The sequence below is a fragment of the Podarcis gaigeae genome (assembly GCF_964106915.1).
Source record: "Podarcis gaigeae genome assembly, chromosome: 1".
NCBI classification, from domain to species: Eukaryota; Metazoa; Chordata; class Lepidosauria; order Squamata; family Lacertidae; genus Podarcis; species Podarcis gaigeae.
Genome location: NC_139678.1, coordinates 100119972 through 100141512, shown reverse-complemented (window position 1 = coordinate 100141512; position 21541 = coordinate 100119972). Strand labels below are relative to the sequence as shown.

The 21541-nt window shown below is 42.1% G+C and overlaps 1 protein-coding gene across 17 annotated transcripts in view; it reads right to left on the bottom strand.

The window, feature by feature from the left end:
- Positions 1-21541, bottom strand: part of ARHGAP15 (Rho GTPase activating protein 15) — a 383495-nt gene that overhangs the window by 160050 nt on the left and 201904 nt on the right. For all 17 annotated transcript variants that reach the window (XM_083710978.1, XM_083710987.1, XM_083710980.1 and 14 more), the window contains one exon: positions 6844-6966. In XM_083710978.1, the coding sequence (XP_083567104.1) occupies positions 6844-6966 (123 nt within the window). The remainder of the gene's footprint in view (positions 1-6843; positions 6967-21541) is intronic.

Sequence of the window (21541 nt, the reverse complement as noted above, 5' to 3'; positions counted from 1 at the left end):
GGTCTTAAAAAGGTGGGCAAAGATGGACCTTCCAGTGGTTCAACCTCTCTGGGAGAGCTGCTTTGAAGGACCAGTAGTCTTTTCTGTAGTCACATGCAGTAGTCACATGCAGTCACATGAGGGGCCAGTAGTCTTTTCTGTAGCTGCTGGGTGACCTTGGGCCAGTCACACTTCTTTGAAGTCTCCAAGCCCCACTCACCTCACAGAGTGTTTGCTGTGGGGGAGGAAGGGAAAGGAGATTGTTAGCCGCTTTGAGACTCCTTTGGGTAGTGATAAAGCGGGATATCAAATCCAAACCTCCTCCTCCTCCTCCTCCTCCTCCTCCTCCTCCTCCTCCTCCTCCTCCTCCTCTTCTTCTTCTTCTTCTTCTCATGCTCCTATGAGGTTGTGGATCAGGAGAAGCTGTAGGTGAACCACCCTCACTTAGAGCATGGCAGAGGTGCCACAGCCTCAGATTGGTGCAGCATAGAAGGGGTGCTGTGGCTCCTCCCAAGTCAAGTGACAACTGAGCGTATCAGAGTCCTCCTCAGGTTTCGTGATTGCAAACTTCAAGTCCAATACACAAATGGCAGGTAAATCTCCAGGACTGGCATTGCCATGCAGCAGAATGAAGTGACCTGTTTCAGGCTTCCATAAGCACAGGGAAGATGGTTGCAAGAACTGGTGTCTGTGATAGTGGACAACCCAAAGGGGAGAAGGGTGAGCTTCGTATCTAGCGGACCAGCACTGGAGTACTACCAAATGCCCCATTCATAACCAAGTGTCTGGCAACAACATTGAAGTGTGTCTGTCAGCCAGCATTTAATGGCATTTGGGGCAGTGATGGGGAATGTACAACCACAGGCCTAATTTCATATAGCCCCTGGATGCTGCACTCTTGCTCTTTGAATCACCTCCCTGGGAATCAATTTTGTGCGAGAGAGATTGAGGAGGGAGGCAGAGAAAGAGACACAGATGCCAAAGAGTAAACCCAAGGAGTGGAGCGGGGCAAGGTTGTGAGAAGGCTAACATCAAGGAACACAGCTGATGTGTTGCTCTGCTTACAGAATTTTGCCACAGCTTTTATGTATAGTTTGCTGTGGTTAATGCACAATTGTTTTTAAATAGCTTTGATTTGATTAATGCTATTCAGAGTACTTTGGGCACAAATGTGGCAAATACATAAACAGATAGACATTTTACAAAATGTTTAACTCTCACTTCAAGTTTTATGCCTTGCAAAAATAGTTAGTAGGAATGTTATCTCCCTTGAAGAATAACTCTTGTAATAAAAAAGGTATGCAAATATGCTCCATTCTAAACTTTTCTGCCCTACCATGAAAAAATGAAGACAAAACAAAACCAAAAAAAGTGTGGAAATAAACAATTTCTCAAGCCATTTAATTCACCTATAAAAAATTAAATAGATGCTTTCTAGGACATGAAATTTGGCCAACTCTTTTATTTTTAATCTGTGTCGTTCTATTTTGCTACTTAAAAATGTTTTAATACAAGCCTTAAAAATTAACATTTAAAAGCGCTTTCTGTCAGGGTAAGCATTGCAACTGCATTTTCATAACATTTTAACAGATTAAGGGATAAACTCAACTGAAGACAATGAAGGAACCTTATCAAATGAGCATTTCACATAGACTTACTGGAGACTGGAATTAAGCTCTGCTAACGAATCTTAACTCATTTGCATGGCCAGAACCTAATCCTAATGAAACTTCATGGTAGAAAACTAACATGCTTTTTCTTCTTGCAACATTCCTCTGCTATTAAAACCATGCGCTTAACAAAAGGCCCCAGAACTGTATGGCAGAGCATGATACTATATGATTTGAGCATGGAACACACAAGACACCTCTATGCTAGCAAATCAGCATTCTAAAGCAATCCTGTCTAAAGAAAGATGTACATCTGCTCTTCCTTCAGAGACACATTAAAGGATGGATTTGAGTTATGCTAATGAATCTGGATTTGTTAGGAAGGATCACATCTGATCCCTATGTAATACCAAAGGAGATTCATCAGCTACACTTTATTAAACTAAAAAGACGAAAAAACCCAGAAATGGAAAGACAATAAATTAGAGCAGAAGACACAACTATCTTACTTCAATATTCAACAAAATAAACTGCAGTGATGTGTAGCAGGCCTGCATAACTCATCATTCACCCACCCCAAGTCCCTCGTGTGGCAGCCAGCAAATCCTCCTCTTTTTACAGTTACCTGGCATGCAGCAAAAACAACTGGAGGACCACTATGCACATGTGGGTCACTGATTCTGCAGGCCTGATGTAAGGAAAATCATTTGTCAAACAGTCTGAGAACACTTTGGAACACAGGATTTGGGTCATCAGGTGATCAGACGGCATGAATGTTGCTCATATGTATAGAAGGTTAGAGGACGTAAGGGGTTGGCTCGCATTTCACTTTAAACTGGAGTTTAAAATAAATGATAGTTTATGATGAACAATGTGCTGGTGTATGCTGCTCAAATCATGCACATTTTGCTAGTTTTCTGCTCCTACATGTCCTCAGATTCGGGCAAACAAACCACCTCAGTTAGCCTGGTCAGCAGGGGGGTTGATACACCAGCAGCATCTCAAATTTATCTCTCTGGCTCTGCACCTGGTGCAAACGTTCTGAGCCCCTCTAAAGATCAAGATATTTTCTGGTACATAAAATGATAACTCTGTGGACAATGGCGTCCCCACACTCAACAGGGGCAGATCTTGGGGATCTTTTGTAATATGGCATCCTGTACAGGGCCAAAATTTGGCACCCCAAAATGGATCTTACCTGTTTTGGATCATCTTAATTTTGTACTGCCCCAGATTCTGGGGATCCAGAAAAGTCAGGCACACCCAAGTCAGAGTAATACATGCCAGGTCACAGGTGAGCATGACTGTATTACAGACTGACCTGGCATTTAGTAAATCATGTCCTCCATCATGGAGTGCACATGTTGCAGTGAGATCACCTAAACTGCCTCCCTGCACCCATGTTCAGCCCACGTCTTCAGCTGTGCGTGCATGGGCTGGGTGATGGGAGCACCTTCACTGACCTTCCGATCTCAGTAATGCAGGAACAGCAACACAGCATTCCCGGGGAATAGGTCCTGGTGCTATGGACTCACATTTGCTCATGTGAGCACCTCAAATGCAGCAGAGTAACGGAAGCAAAACTGTGGAGGTTTTGTAGCATTCCTAATTTATTTCTACTGATTAAACAAGAATCAATCTTGAGAAGACAGCCAAGACTCGGTATGGCAAAGGGACTGGATGGGGGAGGGAAAAAAAAATTTCTTTCTTTCCTCTATGTGATTAAACAAGAACCCCCTCCCCCACAAGTCAGAAATGCCGCTTTAATGACTTAAGCTGTGGATTTACGACTGTGTGGAGATAAAGTTTCTAACCAAAGCATGTTTTAAGAAAAGCGTGGAAAGTTTAAGAGTTCTGGAATGACGCAGTTAAAAATACCGTCGCCATATTGGTAAGCTCTGTCGGAGGACTTGAGTCTGGGAGGAAGAAAGAGCTGTTTTTATACTGTGGGTCAGACTCCTCAGTGGGACTTAAGAACGACAGACCCTGAGATTAATGATGGAAAGAGCGAAACCATCACGATATGAGAATTGGTCGAACGGAAAAATCCACCCAGGATATAATTGGTGTTTATCTGCTTAAGGAGATTATCAGAAGAGAGCATAATGGAAAAAGAAAAAATGTACAAACAAGATGAGATGTGGAAACAGCAAGATAAGACTGGATAGAATTATGAACTTTATCTGGACTGATTTGGATATGAACACAGTAGCAAGAAGATGATTGGAATCCCCCTTTGAAACTTGAAATATGGGTCCCCTCAACAAAAATTTAAAATTCGGCTTTGTAATTCAGAATTTATGTGATGTGATTTGATTTGATTGGTCGGTTAATATTTTTTTTTTTAAAGGATGCTAAGGCCATGCCAGAGCCTCTGGGAGCATCTGGGGTGAGCTGTGAGATCGAAGCCAGCTTCTCGCTCCCCCAGGATGCTTTCCCTTACTGACAAAGGGTGGTGCCCATTGTCAGTCCTGTTCCTGCCACTGTGCAGGCTCAGGTAGTCTGGAACCAATGTCTAAGCAACTACTCACATTGTAATCAATAAAGTTGTGGCCAAAATTAATGCCAAAAACCTTAAACTAAGTTCTGTGTCTATTGTGTCTTTATTTTGGGGGTGGTTTTGGGGGTCTTCACACGAAACTAGAGGGTTCAATGGATAAGCTACCAGGAACTTTTGGAAGGGGGCGGGGGGCTGAAACAGGATATCTAGGCTTCCACCCCAGAAAATATAATAATGTAATATAATTAGTATACTTAATATACAGTCATACCTTGGAAGTTGGACAGAATCAAAAACCAAAGCTCCTGCAGCCAATCAGAAGTCGCAGAAGCCCTGTAGGACGTTTGGCTTCCAAAAATAGTTTGCAAACCAGAACAGTCACAGGAGCCAAAATGTTCGAGAACTAAGCTGTTCTAAAATCAAGGTACAACTTTCATCCTCCCCCAAAAAGCTAACAACTCTGGTCAATCCAATGGGTAGATCACTGCCAGTTTATTTATAGTGGGAGTAGATTGTAGTCTCTTGGAAATCGGACACCCCTGTTCTAAGGCATAACATATTTTGAAAAATATTGTTGTAGCCTTTAAATTTTGTCTGGATTTTAGAATATATCATGTGGTTTTTAGCCTTTTATCATATTTCACTTATAATAACTATTGTTTATGGAGTATTCTACGCTTTCCACTTAAACTGAGATGAAAATGGGATAGCATCTGTTGATCCCACAACCAACCCAATTTGCATTTGTTGATTAGAAACTCTGAACAGAGGCTACACACATACAAACTGTACATACATATTCTCTCTTCTTACAAACTGTACCTGGGTTGGTTAGAAAGGCGACTATAAACTGGCTTTTGTACTATTGGCCTAGGTTCGCCTCCGGTATACTATAATTCAGGAAGAACAAGAATAAAACTTAAGCGAGAGAACTCATAATTGCATTAACACAGTGCTCATGAATCCAGTGGTGTTCTGTTAGTGCAAGTGGCCAATGCAGTCATTATACAAAACCTCAATGTAACAAAGGCAGGCAAGCTGATGAATTGCTAACTTTACACTGTTTGATCTTCCATATTTCCCCTCTGTGGAGCTGCCCTCATTTGCACTGGTTGAAGCCCTTCCATTAGTTCAAAATTGCTGGAATACAACCAGAACATCCTGTGTATAAAGGCTGTGCACAGCTGGTGCCAAAGAGCTTTTAACTACCTAATTTACATGAGCAGTTGTGGTTTTAACATGTATTCATTGGTGGCTGGGCAAGTTTTATACACAGAAATTGAGAAAATTAGATAAAAATCAACCTTTAGAAAATACCATAAGCCTTTCACAATATCTGAACATGTCCACAAGATGAAAACAGTAGCAGGGACAGCATTTTCTACTGAAGTATTATTCCAATCATAAAGGCAACTGCCCCAGCTGAGGAGATCCACCATGTATGGGGTGGAAAATTCATGAGGCTAAGGGATTGTCCCATATATTCCCATGAGCCAGGTAGGCATTATACACAGAATACATATGGGAATATTGAGGAATAAAGCATATCGGCTCCACCAATTTCCATTAGTTGATCAAAAGCTCTGAACTGAGCCTACGTACATACAAGCCACTCACACATATTCTCTCTTCTTGCAATCTGAACCAGCATTTTTGTAGAGTGCTAATCTTACACACAGAGACAATGTGCACACAGTTTTAATAAGCACAGATTGTATTTAGAGTCCCAAATCAACATGTGGAATTTGGGCAAGCCCTCAGATATGGTCCCACTTCTCCATATCCCCAAATATCCAATGGTTGGCTGCTGTCAGAACAGGATGCTGGATCCAGCAGGCTCTTCATCTGTTCTTATATCACATAGTTGGGGCTGTAGGCAACCCCCTTTCAAGCCATCTTGGGGAACAAAGAGGTGTATGCATGTGAACGTATCTTTTAAGTTTATGTCCACTGTGTTTACATCACAACAAACACCATTCTGGTAGGTAGAAATTAAACCTTTGACACTCAGTGAACTCCTATCAACTCGTATGGATAATGTGAATCCCAACAATTTCCACACACTAAGCAACCATGGTGCTAAAGGCGTCATTTGCTATCTTGTTCCTCATTTCAACGACTTAATTCTCAGAGCAGGCACCACAAACGTACTGAAGTTTGGGGTCAGACCTCTTTCTGTCATGCAAAATGTGGCATGCCTTAAGTATGCACAACATATAGAAATATAACCCTTCCACATGTTAAACTTAAGAAATCTACTTACGTTTGGGTTTTCTTCAACATAACTGGCTAGAAAGACTAACCAAGAAACCTAAGGGCATGGCCAATACACATGCAGACATATTTTGTCACACAGGAAGCTTTCAGCATGTGGTCCAACGCAGCCTGCTTCCTTTATTCCCCCTCCCCAGCTGGCCTCTGACACACACAAAAATGCAGTATGATGCCTATTGAACAGACCAGCAGATATTTGCATACCTATCATTTCCCATGAGACCCAAGAGCTAGTGAAGGGTGGAGGGAGAGAGAGAAGGAGAAATGGGGTTTCATTGAACCTAGTACTCATCTCTCCAGTTTGTATCATTTTTTAAAAAGCACTGTAACAATACTTTGAAAACCACTGTAGGTCAAAATAAATTATTTTAAGAACTGTGGCCAGGTCAGTGAAACAGGAATACTCAACAATTATACACACATGTGAGCGCATGCGTGCACAAACACATACACATAGAGAGAGATAAAGAGGACACGCACCTTTAATGATCCCCTTTTCTTGCAACGTTTTCAGTGAAGGTCTTCGAGTGATAAACTTCTTTAGCCTGCTTTTAACTCGGTTTTTGTCAGTTGTATCAGAAGTGCTGTAGTTCAGCCTGAAAACTGAAAGAAAAAAATCAAAGAAAAAATATTAACAGGATGTTATGTTCCAACATAGAAAGCTTTGCTGGATATCTTTGGGGGAAAGTGACTATATATTCTGCTATGTGGGATGATCCAAAAAGAAGCTGATTAATATTATTTTGAATAAACATTGTGAGCTGAGAGAGTCATATTAGTAATGGTTCATGTTATTGGACAGCTATCAATATACTTGTGTAAATTTTGAATGCATACCAAAAAATTGTATCTCTAGCACATATGGTTCTCCACTTGCAAATTAAAGTGTGCTATTTATTATTTCCTAGGCAAATAAAATGGTGGGTTGGACAATATAATAATACTGGGAGAGGTCTGATTCTCTGTGCCAAGTATGGAAAAACATGATATATCCAAAGCACTGGTGCTTAAAAGAAATACTTCATATGGAAGCAAAATCCTATGCATGCTTACTCAGAAAGAAGTCCCATGTTCAATGGGACTGACTTCCAAGGAAATGTCAGAATGAATGAAATTCCAACTAAATACCAGAAAGAACTTGGTAACAGTAAGGGTTGTGCAACAGTTGAATGGACTCCCTAGGAAGGTGGTGGACTCTCCTTCATTGGAAAGTTTTAAAGCAGAGGTTGGATGGCTATATGTCATGGGTGCTTTAGTTGAAATTTCTGCATTGCAGGGGGTTGACCCTCAGGGTCCCTTACAACTGCACAATTCTATGATACTATTCTTTGGAACCCAACTCTCAGCATAGCAATGTAGCTCTTCAATATACAGGTAACTTGCATCTTATGTGGGGGTTACATTCCTGGACATTGTGCATATAAGAAAAATCCCATAAAGCCATAAACCCCTGTAACCAGGCCCTCTGTCTGATGGAGGGCTGCTTGCCCAGCTTTGTGAAAGAGGCACTAGGGCTCTGGCAGCTCTCTGGAGTCCTTGTGTCACCTTCCCAAAGCCCAATGAGCACTTCCTCGGTTTGGGGAAGGTAGCGCAAGGGCTCTGGGATGCTTCCAGAGCCCTCTCACCACTTTTCCAAAACCAGGTAAGCCCACAATTGCAGTTCTGCATAGGTGGGGGGTAGGAACAAATAAATGGAGATTGGGTTTACCCCCGCAAAGCTACAATCACATAAGTAAATTAAGCGTAAGCTGTGAGTTACCAGTAAACCCTAAGGAATCTGAGATAACAAGGTTATGCGTCATCCATGGTGCACCCTTAGGTATGACCTCTTTTAGATTGGAAGCAATAAACAGTAAACAAAATTTTGATATGGCTTGCTTAAAGACAACAACAACAAAAAATCGCCATATGTGTATGTGTGTGTGGTTTAATTTTTATCCCCTCTCCACAAGGATCCCTGCAAATGATAGCTCTGTGAAGGGCTAGAGAAGGAAATGCCACCAAACTACAATTTGCATGATGCTTTGGGGAAACCATGACACCACGTACAATTTTGGTGTATGTATGCTTCCTGCACTACCTTTGTTGACAAGGAAGAAAGAAAAGGGTGTCATCTGCACATATGAACAGATTTCTTTTGTGCAGATCTAGGAGTCAAGATCCAGGGCACCAAACAACATTCCTGAAAGCTTTGTAATCACTCTTAGCACAGATTGTGTTCCAAATGCATAAAGTCCTATTTCATTTTCCCTGCAAGTAAACTGCCCAAGATACAACAGGTTGTGAACCAAAATTAGAAACGCATTACTGGACTTCTTTAAAAAGAAAAGAAAGAGCATTTGTTAAGAGGGGACAAATGAAATGATACATTTAAAATATGCCCCATCCTCAAACCAGGGCGAGTTCACAAAGCCTACTTCACAAGAGAATTCAGGGATACTGTGCTATATATTACAAATTTGTCAGTAAGAATCAAAATAAAACATTTTCTTTTTCACTTTGCTGCTCTCTAGGGATAAAAACGTGCCAGATTTTTTCATTTTAAAATAAATACAACATACCCAATTAAGGAGAGCAACATTTAAACACATGCCTATGATAATCAGAGCATACTTTGCTTCTGATTTCACTACTGATTTGAACAGAGGACTGTTCCATTTTCCCACAGCACTGAACTGACCCCACACATACTTTTACAAGTTAGTAATCACAAAGGACATATAAAAGGACACTTTTACTGGAACATTTGCCGCATGGGACAATAATCCATCACTTACGAAAAAATAAAATTCACATTTTTAGTGGTAGCATTCTTAGGACGATATATCATAGAATACAGAGATTAGTGTTAAATTAATGGCTGGCTCTTTTGTTCGTGTTCTATTTTGGACCTTCTGGGTTCAAATGGGAACAACCCTTGGCAGTGATATACTAAAATTCCAGGGCACCCAGCCTTACTGTATAAAGAGAAATAGAAACAGCATTTCTGATGCTACAACCTTGGTGGCATGAGGAAAATGTTATAGAAAATGCTATCTGTTCTCTATGGACTGGATTCACCTAACAAACCCAGTCAGTGGGAGCCTTGTGAAAGAGCTTCTGCTTGTGCAACATGGTTTTCCCCACCTCCCCCTGTGCCCCCTGAAATTGGCTTGGGGGCTGGAAGAAACCACAGAACAGTGGGGCGGGATTGTTCTGTCTGGAAAGTTGATATGCTTATGCAGCAGATGGAATGTTTGTAACAGCACAATGTTGAATTCCACCCCTGTTGTTTAATTGCTTTTCTTCACTTTGTAAAACTTACATATCTGCACATATAATAACAATGCATACAGACCTAGGTCTAAATAGAGCCCACTTACATATTTCATTAAAATGAATGTAACTTCAAAGTGCTTATGTTTTATTGGGTGGCATCCATGGCACAAATTTCCTAGATAAGCAGTTGTACTACTTCAAGTGTGTCAAGGTAGTCCTTGCTTAGTAGCAGCTCCCTTATCAGCATCTACATATGATCACAATGATTTGCCCACAGTTTCAAGTGATTATGTCAATAAACTAAGGTAAGTCGCTCTGTAGCACCACAACAGCTCCCTGCATGATCTTTTATGTTCCCTCATTATGGTCTCTTTCTGAAGAACTTTTATTTCGCAGTTTACAAAACATTTACCCTAAACCCCATGGGCTTACCACCTGTGATTAATTCCTGCCCAGTACGACGTTCTCTTAGTACTTTGGGTGTGTGTTGAGAGCATTGGTTTTTGAAGAACTATCCATTAATGACTTTCTGAACTGTGACAATGGATATTGACAGTGCTTGTCAGACTAAAGCACTATTGATTGCTTCACATCATGTGTATAGCAAAAACAATTTCTTTCAAGTGCCGCTTTTCTAACTGAAATACATTAGAGCAGCGCTGATCAGTTCATTACGATGCCCAAAATTATAGCATGTAATGCATCCGAAAAGAAAGGATGCAGGAAGCACACACACCTCTTGTGTAAGAAGTTGCTGCAATTCAATGTTGTTTATTTGCTAGAAAGAAAGAAAGAAAGAAAGAAAGAAAGACGGCAAACCTCAAAGCGCTTACTCCAGCATAGGCTCATTATGACTAAGGGGCTTCCAGGAATGACATTAAAATGATCAAGCACATTGTCATAGAAAGTCTGTTTTACAGCCAACTTTTCCTGGCATTAGCCTCCTTATCCCGCCTCATGTACAATCAATCACCATGAAATTAAAGTGACCCATGCAAACAACATTAGAAGAACTGGCTAATAGAACATGTTAAAATTGTTAAAATACTTGGAAGAAAAGAAAAGCATTCACCTGCTTCTGAAAACATGTTAAAGTGGGTGCCAGGCAGGCTTCTTTGGAAACTGTTTTGGAAAAGCAGGAGGATACCATGAAAAAGCTTTCAGAGATGATCTGTGGCCCAGAGAGTTCCATATGGGAAGAATCATTCTTTCAAATTCTAGGGAAACAAGCCTTGCCCGGCTTTAGAGGTTAAAACCAGGGTCTGGAAACATACTGGCAGCCAAGGCAGCTGAGTGAGAACTTTTGTAGCCTAGCACAATCCGGTGATCTGAGGGGTGAATGGATTTCCACCTGTCTTATATAACTGCTGACTCTGGCCAGACTTGTTTCTCTATCTAGGTTCAACTGCTTACAGATGGCCCAAATCTGTCCTTAGAGCCCTCCTTGAGTCCACCTTGCAACTTGTCTATTTGCCTCAGTCTGACACTCAGCCACTTCATCTAATCAACATTTTCTGCCCACCACACTCATTACTGATTGGGGAAACAAACCAAGTGTGTGCACCCCAATGTATTTTCAAATACATACTGATGACAGAACAACAAAACCACAGTGCAGTCCATTGCAGTTATTTGGGGAAAATAACAAAAAATGGCTCAACTAGGAAGTTCTACTCTGTGGCATGGCCAGTATGAAATAAATAATCCTCCATTTTCAAAAGCTCTAGGGCTGAGAACCCCTTGGAAAGAAGAGGGAATGTAAGACACATGTGTCCATCTTGTCTATTTAAGTCCCATTCCAGCTACCATTCAGTTGGCCTGATATCACCAGAGCCTAGATGGTATGAAATGTTGGAATACAAACTACATTTTGTTGCAGGTGCCAAGAGAAAAACCTTGGCAGGCCAGAAGCTTTGCCTTGTCCCCCCTTGACTATGACTACCCACTGACTGTAAATGATTTTTACCCAATGGATCTGTGAACTTCTAACCTGAAAACACACATCAGACGCCATTTCCTCATATAGCAAAAGCTTCTATGTGCTGGAAAGGATGCCAAATCTTAGTTGCCCATGCAAATCAATGCTGACACATAATCAGCATTTATCTTAATTAGCCCTGAAATATGTGAGAAGAGTGACAGTGTGACACATATCACTGCACAAATATATCAGCAGCAAGTTAAAAAAGAAAGCAAAGAGAGAAACATGTTTGTGGTTGGCTGGGAGACACTCTGAAGACCAAGGCCTGGTCATCGCACAACTACATTGTTAGAGAGTCAAAGGTTGCAATATAGCTGAACTCAAATCATTCTGAATGTGTGGTCTTTCTGTACAAGAGGTGCCCACAGCTGCCTAGTAGAATTGTGGAAGTAAAGGGAGGGAATTGGACAATGATATTATGTGCTGAATCATTTTATAGCAATATGACAACAACTTAATTTTCAATATTGCTATTCTATGTCTTGTGGCTATGCAGTAAAGACTCAATAAAATTATGGTGAATTGTATTTTTTGGAGGAAAAAAACTTTTCTCCATGAAATACTTAGTGGGTTTTTTGTTGATTTTTTTTGTTTTGTTTTGCAGATCTGGTTGTCATTGCTGCAAGAATAAATTACAAGTATGTGACTTCTGAATACTACTATCCCAGATATACTCTTTCTTTCAAGGTATGTTCATTTTGGTTTGGGTTTAATTAGAATGGATTACATTTCAGGAATTCATTACTGAAAAAAAATTCTCACATAGGAGAGATTGCACATAACCAGTAGCACACGTACACAGGATAACCCAAACTTCAACAATTTCCTTCAAATGCTAAGGAGTTCAAATGCTAAGATTAGAAAAAGCTCCCTGTCTCAGAGCTAGTACAGATATTACTACAACTGTTCTATGCACGAATAACTGCTCTGGCATGACCATGGGCCTTTTTCAGGTGGAAACCTCCCCCACCCACCCACCCTGCTTACCACATGCTTACATGTATGCTGGGACATCGGGAGGGTGGCAAGCAGGAGCTAACCCCTCTTGCTACTCACTGAGTGGGAGCAAGGCTGCTGCCGGAAGCTCTGCTTAAGAAGGCTGAAGCCAGCTGGTTCTCATCAGTGCCTTCCCCTCTGTGTCCTTGAAGGCTGATTAGCTGCAGGTGGAGTCACTCTGCCTTCTTCTCTTCAGGCTGCAATTCAGCAGGCGTAGATAACTCCTGGTCCATGATAATATATCTTCTTCTTCTTCTGAGTAGCTTTTCATTTCAGGCCCAGGAAGATCAACTAAAGCACCTATGATGGGTGGCCATCCAACCTCTGCTTTAAAACCTCCAAGGAAGGAGAGTCCAGCATGTTTTGAGGCAGTCCGTTCCATTGTCATAGAGCTCTTACCATCAGAAAGTTATTCATGGTGTTTAATCAGAATCTCCTTTCTTGTAATTTAAATCCATTGGTTTGAGTCCTACCCTCTGAAACAGGAGAAACAAGCTTGCTCCATCTTCCATGTGATAGCACTTTATATATTTGAAAGTGGCTGTGGCGCTGTGGGTTAAACCACAGAGCCTAGGACTTGCCGATCAGAAGGTCAGCTGTTCGAATCCCTGCGACGGGGTGAGCTCCCGTTGCTTGGTCCCTGCTCCTGCCAAAATAGCAGTTTGAAAGCACGTAAAAGTGCAAGTAGATAAATAGGTACTGCTCCGGTGGGAAGGTAAAACAGTGTTTCCGTGCGCTGCTCTGGTTCGCCAGAAGCGGCTTAGTGATGCTGGCCACATGACCTGGAAGCTGTACACCGGCTCCCTTGGCCAATAAAGTGAGATGAGCGCCGCAATCCCAGAGTCGGTCAAGACTGGATCTAATGGTCAGGGGTCCCTTTACCTTTATCATATCTTCTCACAGTCTCCTTCTTTCCAGGTTAACCATACCCAACTCCCTCAACCGTTCATCATAAGGCTTGGTTTTCAGACCCTTGATCATCTTCGTTGACCTCCTCTGCACAAGTTCCAGCTTGTCAATATCCTTCTTAAATTGTGACGCCCAGACTTGGACACAGTACTCCAGGTGTAGTCTGACCAAGGCCGAATACAGTGTAGTATTGACTTTCCTTGGTCTGGACCAGGCATAGGCAAACTCAGCCCTCCAGATGTTAGGGGACTACAACTCCCATGATCCCCAGCTAACAGGACCAGTGGTAAGGGATGATGGGAATTGTAGTCCCAAAACACCTGGAGGGCCGAGTTTGCCTATGCCTGATCTGGACACTATATTTCTGTTGATGTGCTGCCTCACACTGTTGACTCATGTTAAAACTTGTAGTCTACTAAGACCTGAGAACTTCTTCACATGTACTACTGGAAAACCAGTTGTCTCCCTTCTTATATTTGTGCAACTGGTTCTTCCTGCCTAAGTTACATGTTGGAATATTCTAGAAGAAACTTGTAAATGGTCTTGAACAAGTTGCTAGGCAACAGAACATTTCCCCAGCAACAGGTGTCCTTATTAGGGCATGCAAACAACTAAGTCTGGGTCAGTGTAAATAAGTATGTGAATGAGTCAGCATTAGGTCTCTGGCCGGATGGCTAAAAAGAGAAAATGAGTATGTTTCTTTATTTGATTTTTCCTTTTCTTTATTAATGACCAGTGTAAAGTTTTGTAAATAATAAAGTCTCTGAGAAACAGAACCAAATAGTGCTTATTCCTGTAATGGGAATTTCACTAAGAGATAGCTGGAATGCTGCTGCTGCTGCCCTAAAGAAGTAAAAGATGCAATAAAACTTTTCCATAAAAAGAAGTCTGCTGCAGAAAGAAATTAAAACCCAAGAGTAGATGCTCACACACCAACATTACATTAGTCCTTACTGAATTTCATTTTGTTAGTTTTGGCCCAGTTTTCCAATCTGAACTGCATTAAGTTGTAGCCCAATTCAATTCAGTTCTGCAGCATCAGAATGCGCATCTAGCCCAATTCAATTCATGTTCACATACATGACTAGGGGATGTCCTATTTTCTTGAACTGAATGGCTCTTATATGTCTATTCAGCGTAGCATTTTATGTTGGCACACTGACCAACTGAACTTTCCTTTTCTCATAAGAGAGATGCCTGTCTTTCATGCAGTTGTGGCAATGGGAGCAAAAGGAAGACCACCTCTCTTGCTAAAAGAAAGGGGGGGAGATCTCTTCAGCTACTGCGCAAGGGGAAAAAAAACAGACAGAACCCACAGAAAAGCTCATCTGACTTATTTGCATTTCTTCACCTGGGGGTCAGCAGGGCAAGAGTTTTGTGGCACCTTCAGCTATTGACTCAATCAATTCTTTTCATTATTCAAACAGAAAGAATTGAGACCAAGGCTCTCCTCCGACACTTCGGAAATGCACTTTATTTGGATTTCAGTAGGATAAAGTGCTGAAAACCTTAGATGCTTATCCAAAGCTTATCTTGTCTTTGGAAAAAAAAGAAAAACCTTTCTTCCCCAAGAGGTCTAACATACAGTATAAGGAAAGTTCTGTAGCAAATAGAAATTGAACAGTTACAAACACACACACACACACACACACACACACACACACACACAAGAAAACTCTATTATCAGGAAATGGCACCTGATGACAACATACACATGGTACACAGTTAATCATCAAAGTCCAAGCAGTGTTTTCAAGGGAAAACAACATCAAAACGTGTATGAAATCTAAGGGGGAGGGGCGTGGGTGTTAAAGAGAATGCCACAAACACAATTATACAATCAGTCTTTGATATCGAAGCCTTCCAAGTTCCAAAATAGTAAGCAAAAACAGAGAAAGGCCATTATTTTTCACTGTCCAGGGGCCCAGTTTTAAGTTGTGTGTGTGTGTGTGTGTGGTATTGTAAGGAGTTTAGAACTTGAATTCTACAATCACCAACATCTACCAGAAATCTGACAACCCTGTAAGTGACCAAATGAAAATGTCAAGGTATATTCACCTTCAAATCACATTTATTTATTTATTTGTCTCCTAAGACATGCTGCTAAACCCTCAGACTGGGACCCATTATGTGCAGTGCTGGATTTATGTACAGTGGTACGTCAGGTTACATACGCTTCAGGTTACAGACTCTGCTAACCCAGAAATAATACCTCAGGTTAAGAACTTTGCTTCAGGATGAGAACAGAAATCGTGCAACGGCGGCGGCGCAGCAGCAGCAGTGGGAGGCCTCATTAGCTAAAGTGTTGCTTCAGGTTAAGAATAGTTTCAGGTTAAGAACAGACCTCCGGAACGAATTAAGTACGTAACCAGTATAGGCTAAGTATAGGCTAAGTAGGCTGAAGCCTAGGGCCTCTAAATCTAGGGGACCTCACCAGCCTGCCCTCTCACCAGTGCCACAGTCTTCCCTCTCCCAGAATTGCAAACCCAATACTTCATGTGAGGGCAGGACAACTCGGGCCACTAAATCTAGGGGACCTCACCAGCCTGCCCGCTCCCCACCACTGCAGTCTCCCCGCTCACAAAATTGCAAACCTAAGACTTCATGCAAGGGCAGGGCAACTCAGGCCCAGCAATTATGAGACTCAGGGCTAGCCAGTGGGGCCCAATTTGAAGCAGTGTGGCGCAACTTGATTTTTTTTGTTTTTTGTAGGGCCCCAGTTCACAGCAAAATTCTGCAAAATTTTGTAGATATAAATAAAATCCATCTAGATTGCCCTGGTGTGGGGGCCCCCTTAGGAGCAGTCCGCGGGGCCCAATTTGGCCCAGTAATCCATGCGACGGTCACCTGCAGGCTTGACTACTGTAATTCGCTCTACGCGGGGCTGCCCTTGAAGCTGTCCCAGAAACTCCAGCGGGTGCAGAATGCTGCAGCGAGGCTCCTCACAGGGTCTCTGCCATGAGAGCATATTCACCCAGTGCTTTTCCAGCTGCATTGGCTCCCGTTGGAGTACAGGGTTAGATTTAAGGTGCTGGTTTTGACTTTTAAAGCCCTTCACAGCCTAGGATCCTTGTAGCTACGGGACCGCCTCTCCTGGTATGCCCCACGGAGGACCTTAAGGTCCATATGTAGCAACACCCTAGAGGTCCCGGGCCCTAAGGAAGTTAGATTAGCCTCAACCAGAACCAGGGTCTTCTCAACACTGGCTCCAGCCTGGTGGAATGCTTTGTCTCTTGAGACCAGGGCCCTGCAGGATCTGATCTCTTTCTGCAGGGCCTGTAAGACAGAGTTGTTCCACCTGGCCTTTGGCTCAGAATCAGTTTGATTCCCTCCCCCTCTTTCTTTTTCCTTTCTCCTCCTATGAAGAGATTGCTCCCTAATTGTTTTAATGTTGTATCTTAATCTTTTAAATTGTATTTGTATGTAGCAATGGAGATTTATGTTACTGCTTTATGAATGAACACTGTTTTATGAATGGACTCTATATTTTGTGAATTACCTAAGAGCCACCAATAGGGAGCTCTAGAATCTGACAGCTAACCAACTGGGTACTACCAAACAGCGACCCCTATTGCTGAAAGCAGGTAACCAGCAGGGAATGCTTCAGCTCATCCTTTGCACTGTTGACTGAACACCCCACGCTGTGCAGATAATGGAGAAAGCTCATAAATTGCATACCTTCTGGCATCCTGGCCAACTCTATTATGCTGGTGTAAACCCTGGTGCACCAGAATCCCAGAATGGCAGCAAATAAAATCTGCTCATACGTCAGCATGTCCTGGCCATGCCCTGCTCCTCCCTGATACTGATATTCATTTTGTTTTTTTCCAGAATGTCTGTCAATTGAGAAATTTAATGGCTAACTTCCTCATATTTTTAAACTGCTCTTTCACAAAATATGACCATCAAGTTAAGGAGACCCTTCAGTTACACCAAAACAGCAAGGTTACATGCATGGCCCTGCTGAGAGTTTTATCTTCCCAAAGGCTGTGTGAAACAGTAGAGGTTGTCTCTATTTCATCTAGAAGAAAGTCACACAACGAGAGAGAGAGAGAGAGAGAGAGAGAGAGAGAGAGAGAGAGAGAGAATGTACACCTAAGAACTGTGATGAGGAAAAGCAGCTGCACTGCCATTTGTGTTGCATTACCTGAGGTTAGAACCAGAATGGGGAACCTGAAGACCTTCAGATGCTGTTGGACTCCAACTCCCACCATTCCTTACCACTGACCATGATGGATGGAGATGCTGTGAGCTGGAGTGACAACATCTAGAGGTCACAAGTTCCCCATCTGTGGATTAGAAAGTGGATTAGATTTCGGTCCGCCCCAAATCTGAAACTCTTCCTTGCAAGCAGATCTCTGCACTGCCAATGATCTCAAAGAGCTGGGAACCCTTGCCCTGGAAATGTCCAGGTTCCCAGGGAGCTCTCAGACTCCCTGTCATCTACCCTAGGAACACAGGAGGAGAGGGCATAGCAAGCCAAGCAAAATATTCAGGGCCACTGCTGAAATGTCCAGCTATTGGCACACGAGACTAAGGGGTAGAGACTCCAGCAACTACATAAAAGCTCCAGCCTTCTAAAACTGGGGAAACAGAGAAAGTCAGCACCCTCTTCCAGTTCAGTCAGAATACGCAAACAAAACCCTCGACTTTGAAAGTGTTTTCCATTGCCTAGGAGCTGTTTGTGCCCCTTGGGGTGCCTCCTCTGGGCACTTTGAGTCACTCGCTCATCTAGACAACAAGGAGACTACATCTTGCTTAAAGAGAAACAGCAAAAGTTGGATACAGCAGTTGCGTTATGCCATCAGCAATGCTAGACACAGCAGTACGGTTCCCTCCAATTACTGGCATGCTCTCCTATGGTTATGGCGCAGCATTTTGTTCTAAGCTCATGGGGAGTTTACAAATCATTTCATCATCTACAGATTATTTCCCAAGGTGTTACCATTTGCTTAGTCATTTGGGCTACCTCTTGCAATTTCATATGCATACTTGTACATTTGGTTTGGTTGTTTATGCAGCCCAGTTTTCCAGGTTAATAATCGTTTTGAATCCTTTTCGAAAGCTGCATTTTGACTGCTGACAATAAGCATTTTTATGACTTCCCAAATTTGAGTGCTTCCACTGGTTCGTATGTGTTTCTGCATATGAAGACATGAAATATATATTTGGGACTGGCAGAATATGGAAGTTTGTTTGTTTGCAAAGTGGTCTTCGCTCTATAGGCTGCTTTTACATGCTTCTCCTTAAACTGTTTATCTGGCACGTCAGCAGGCAGCTGGTGGAACAAATAGTAGATGCTAGGAAGCACATTCATTTTTTAAAGCGTTAATACACCCAATCCAAATGACAGTAATGTGCTTCCATCCGTTAAGCTCCTCTTTAAATGTTTTGGATTGGAGGGTCATAATTTAAATGAAATGCAACCGCCAACCTGGAAGGTCTAAACACTGACATTATTTCCCTGTCGGGGGGGGGGGGGAGAGGGAGAGGTAAGCCTAGCCAGTAAGTACCCTTTCACCAAATCAAAAATCCTGAACTAGAAGGCTCCCAAATTTAGAGAAATATAGACATTCATAACATAAAAAATAAAAATAAATATTGCCACCTTTTCTTGCTTCCTCTGCTCTCGCCAAATCATATTACTTCCAAACAACCAGGAAGCTAGCATCTGGATTATTAAGAAATAGCCAGGGGGTGTGGGAGGATAGAATATAATGCGACTGAGATTCAGTTCTGTGGGCTACAAGCCTCCTGTTGCGTAGCCCCCATTGTAATAATTGCAACAGGCTATCAGAAGCGATGTAAATGACAATGGTAACAAAGAGCGCCATCACTGGTGATTAATAAAAGAAGACAAGCACGTGACACTTGATCAGCTTTCTGTTCAACTTGATATCATGGCTGAACTAGAATTTTGTAGAATAAATGAAATTATGGTGAGTTGAAGTTCAGCTTCGTAGACTTGTTTCCTCAGCAGTTTTAGCGCAGGTTCTAAGTATTATGTTCATTCCTTGTTCAAAATGGATATGAGAATTCATGCCAGCAGGGTGTGTAACAGTGAGAGGTGGTGTGTCTCTCAACACTGTTTTTTAACTTGTCTAGCTAATCTGCACTGGTGGTAGTATAAGTTGTTCTCTGAACAACTTGGAACCAGTTTACCTAGAAATTGCCTTACTCCACATGCACCAACCTTCCCGGTCAGTGGAATTGTAAGAACTCTATGGTTTGGGGTGGCAGCGCCGACATTTTGGAACTCCCTGTCTATTGAGATCAAGCAGACTCCTTCACTGTACGGTGGAACAGCTTGGCTCCCAAACGCCACAAACCCGGAAGTGAGTGTTCCGGTTGGCGAACATTTTTCAAAGCCGAACATCTGAAGCGGCTTCTGCGGCTTCTGATTGAGTGCAGGAAGCTCCTGCAGCCAATCAGAAGCCATGCCTTGGTTTTTGAACCGTTTCGGGAGTCGAGCGGAGTCCTGGAACGGATTAAATTTGAGAACCAAGGTACCACTGCACTCTTTTTGGCACCTGCTAAGAACATTGGGCGGGTGGCGCTGTGGGTAAAACCTCAGCACCTAGGACTTGCCGATCGCATGGTCGGCGGTTCAAATCCCCGTGGCGGGGTGCGCACCCGTCGTTCGGTCCCAGCGCCTGCCAACCTAGCAGTTCGAAAGCACCCTCGGGTGCAAGTATATAAATAGGGACCGCTTACCAGCGGGAAGGTAAACGGCATTCCGTGTGCTGCGCTGGCTCACCAGATGCATCTTGTCACACTGGCCACGTGACCCGGAAGTGTCTGCGGACAGCGCTGACTCCTGGTCTATAGAGTGAGATGAGCGCACAACCCTAGAGTCTGGCAAAACTGGCCCGTACGGGCAGGGGTACCTTTACCTTTACTTTAAGAACATTCATACAAAGTTGAGGTCATTTTATTCTGCTTTAGCATTTTAGCATTTTTATGCTTCAAAGTAGGGGTGTGAATTTTTCGGGATTTAAATGTTTTATCTTTTGTAAACTGCTTTCAGGTTTGTTTGGGTTGGTTTTTTTTTACAACTGAACAGTGTACACTTTTTATGAAACAAATAAACAAATAATCTATTGCTAGAATCAGAGAAATAGTGACCTTTATTAACCAGGCAAACCACACCTTCAGTGTCTATGGGACTTTGTTATGTTTATATATTACATTAAGATTCCACCTTTACTCCAAGGAGCACTAAACAGCATACATGGCTCTCTCCCCCATAGTATACTGAAAGCTTAAAATCACTATGGAATGTCTACTAAGTGTATAGCTGTAACTAAATAATTTTAACATATATTTAAGCCTGCAACACTGTACAAAAGCAGTGCCAGTTAGTGATGAATATTTTAGTTTAGTGGGCCCAAAGACTGCCTGCTACATCCCTTTATATGTTTCGCTATACACATTTCACCAATATTGAGTTCATTTTTATTAACAAAAATATACAGCTCTCTCCTTCACAACAAAGATAAAAACGTTTATAAAGAATGCATTTGTGGATCCTTTATTTTTTATTTTTTTTTGAACTTAAGTCATTCAATACAGTTTTGAACAAGTCTAAAGAGATTTTAAGGCAGGCATTTTGTATTATATCATTCCCCAGGGTTATATGTATGATCGTCTTTACTAAAGCTTCTTTCGCTCCCAGTTGAATAAATATGCATTTTATTTCACTAATCTTGAAACAACAGGAATAAAGTTTACCCAGGTCTTTTATACCTCAGAGAACAAAACAAATACTACAAATCTTTAGAGAGAAAGGATATACAAAAAAGGCTTGAGGTGAATGTTTCAAAGTAAATATTCTTAAATGATGTGCAAATTATTCCAGCACTTGAACACGATTTATGAAAGCGGATTAAGCAGCTGAAACAAGAACCTAGTTTAAACTGTTGGGCTTCAAAGCCAAAGATGAGAGGTGGTTACAGGAGAGGGAAGAAGAAACCAGATAGCAATCTATGGTGAAGATTTCCGATTGATATTCTTTAATTTACTCTCTCGTACATT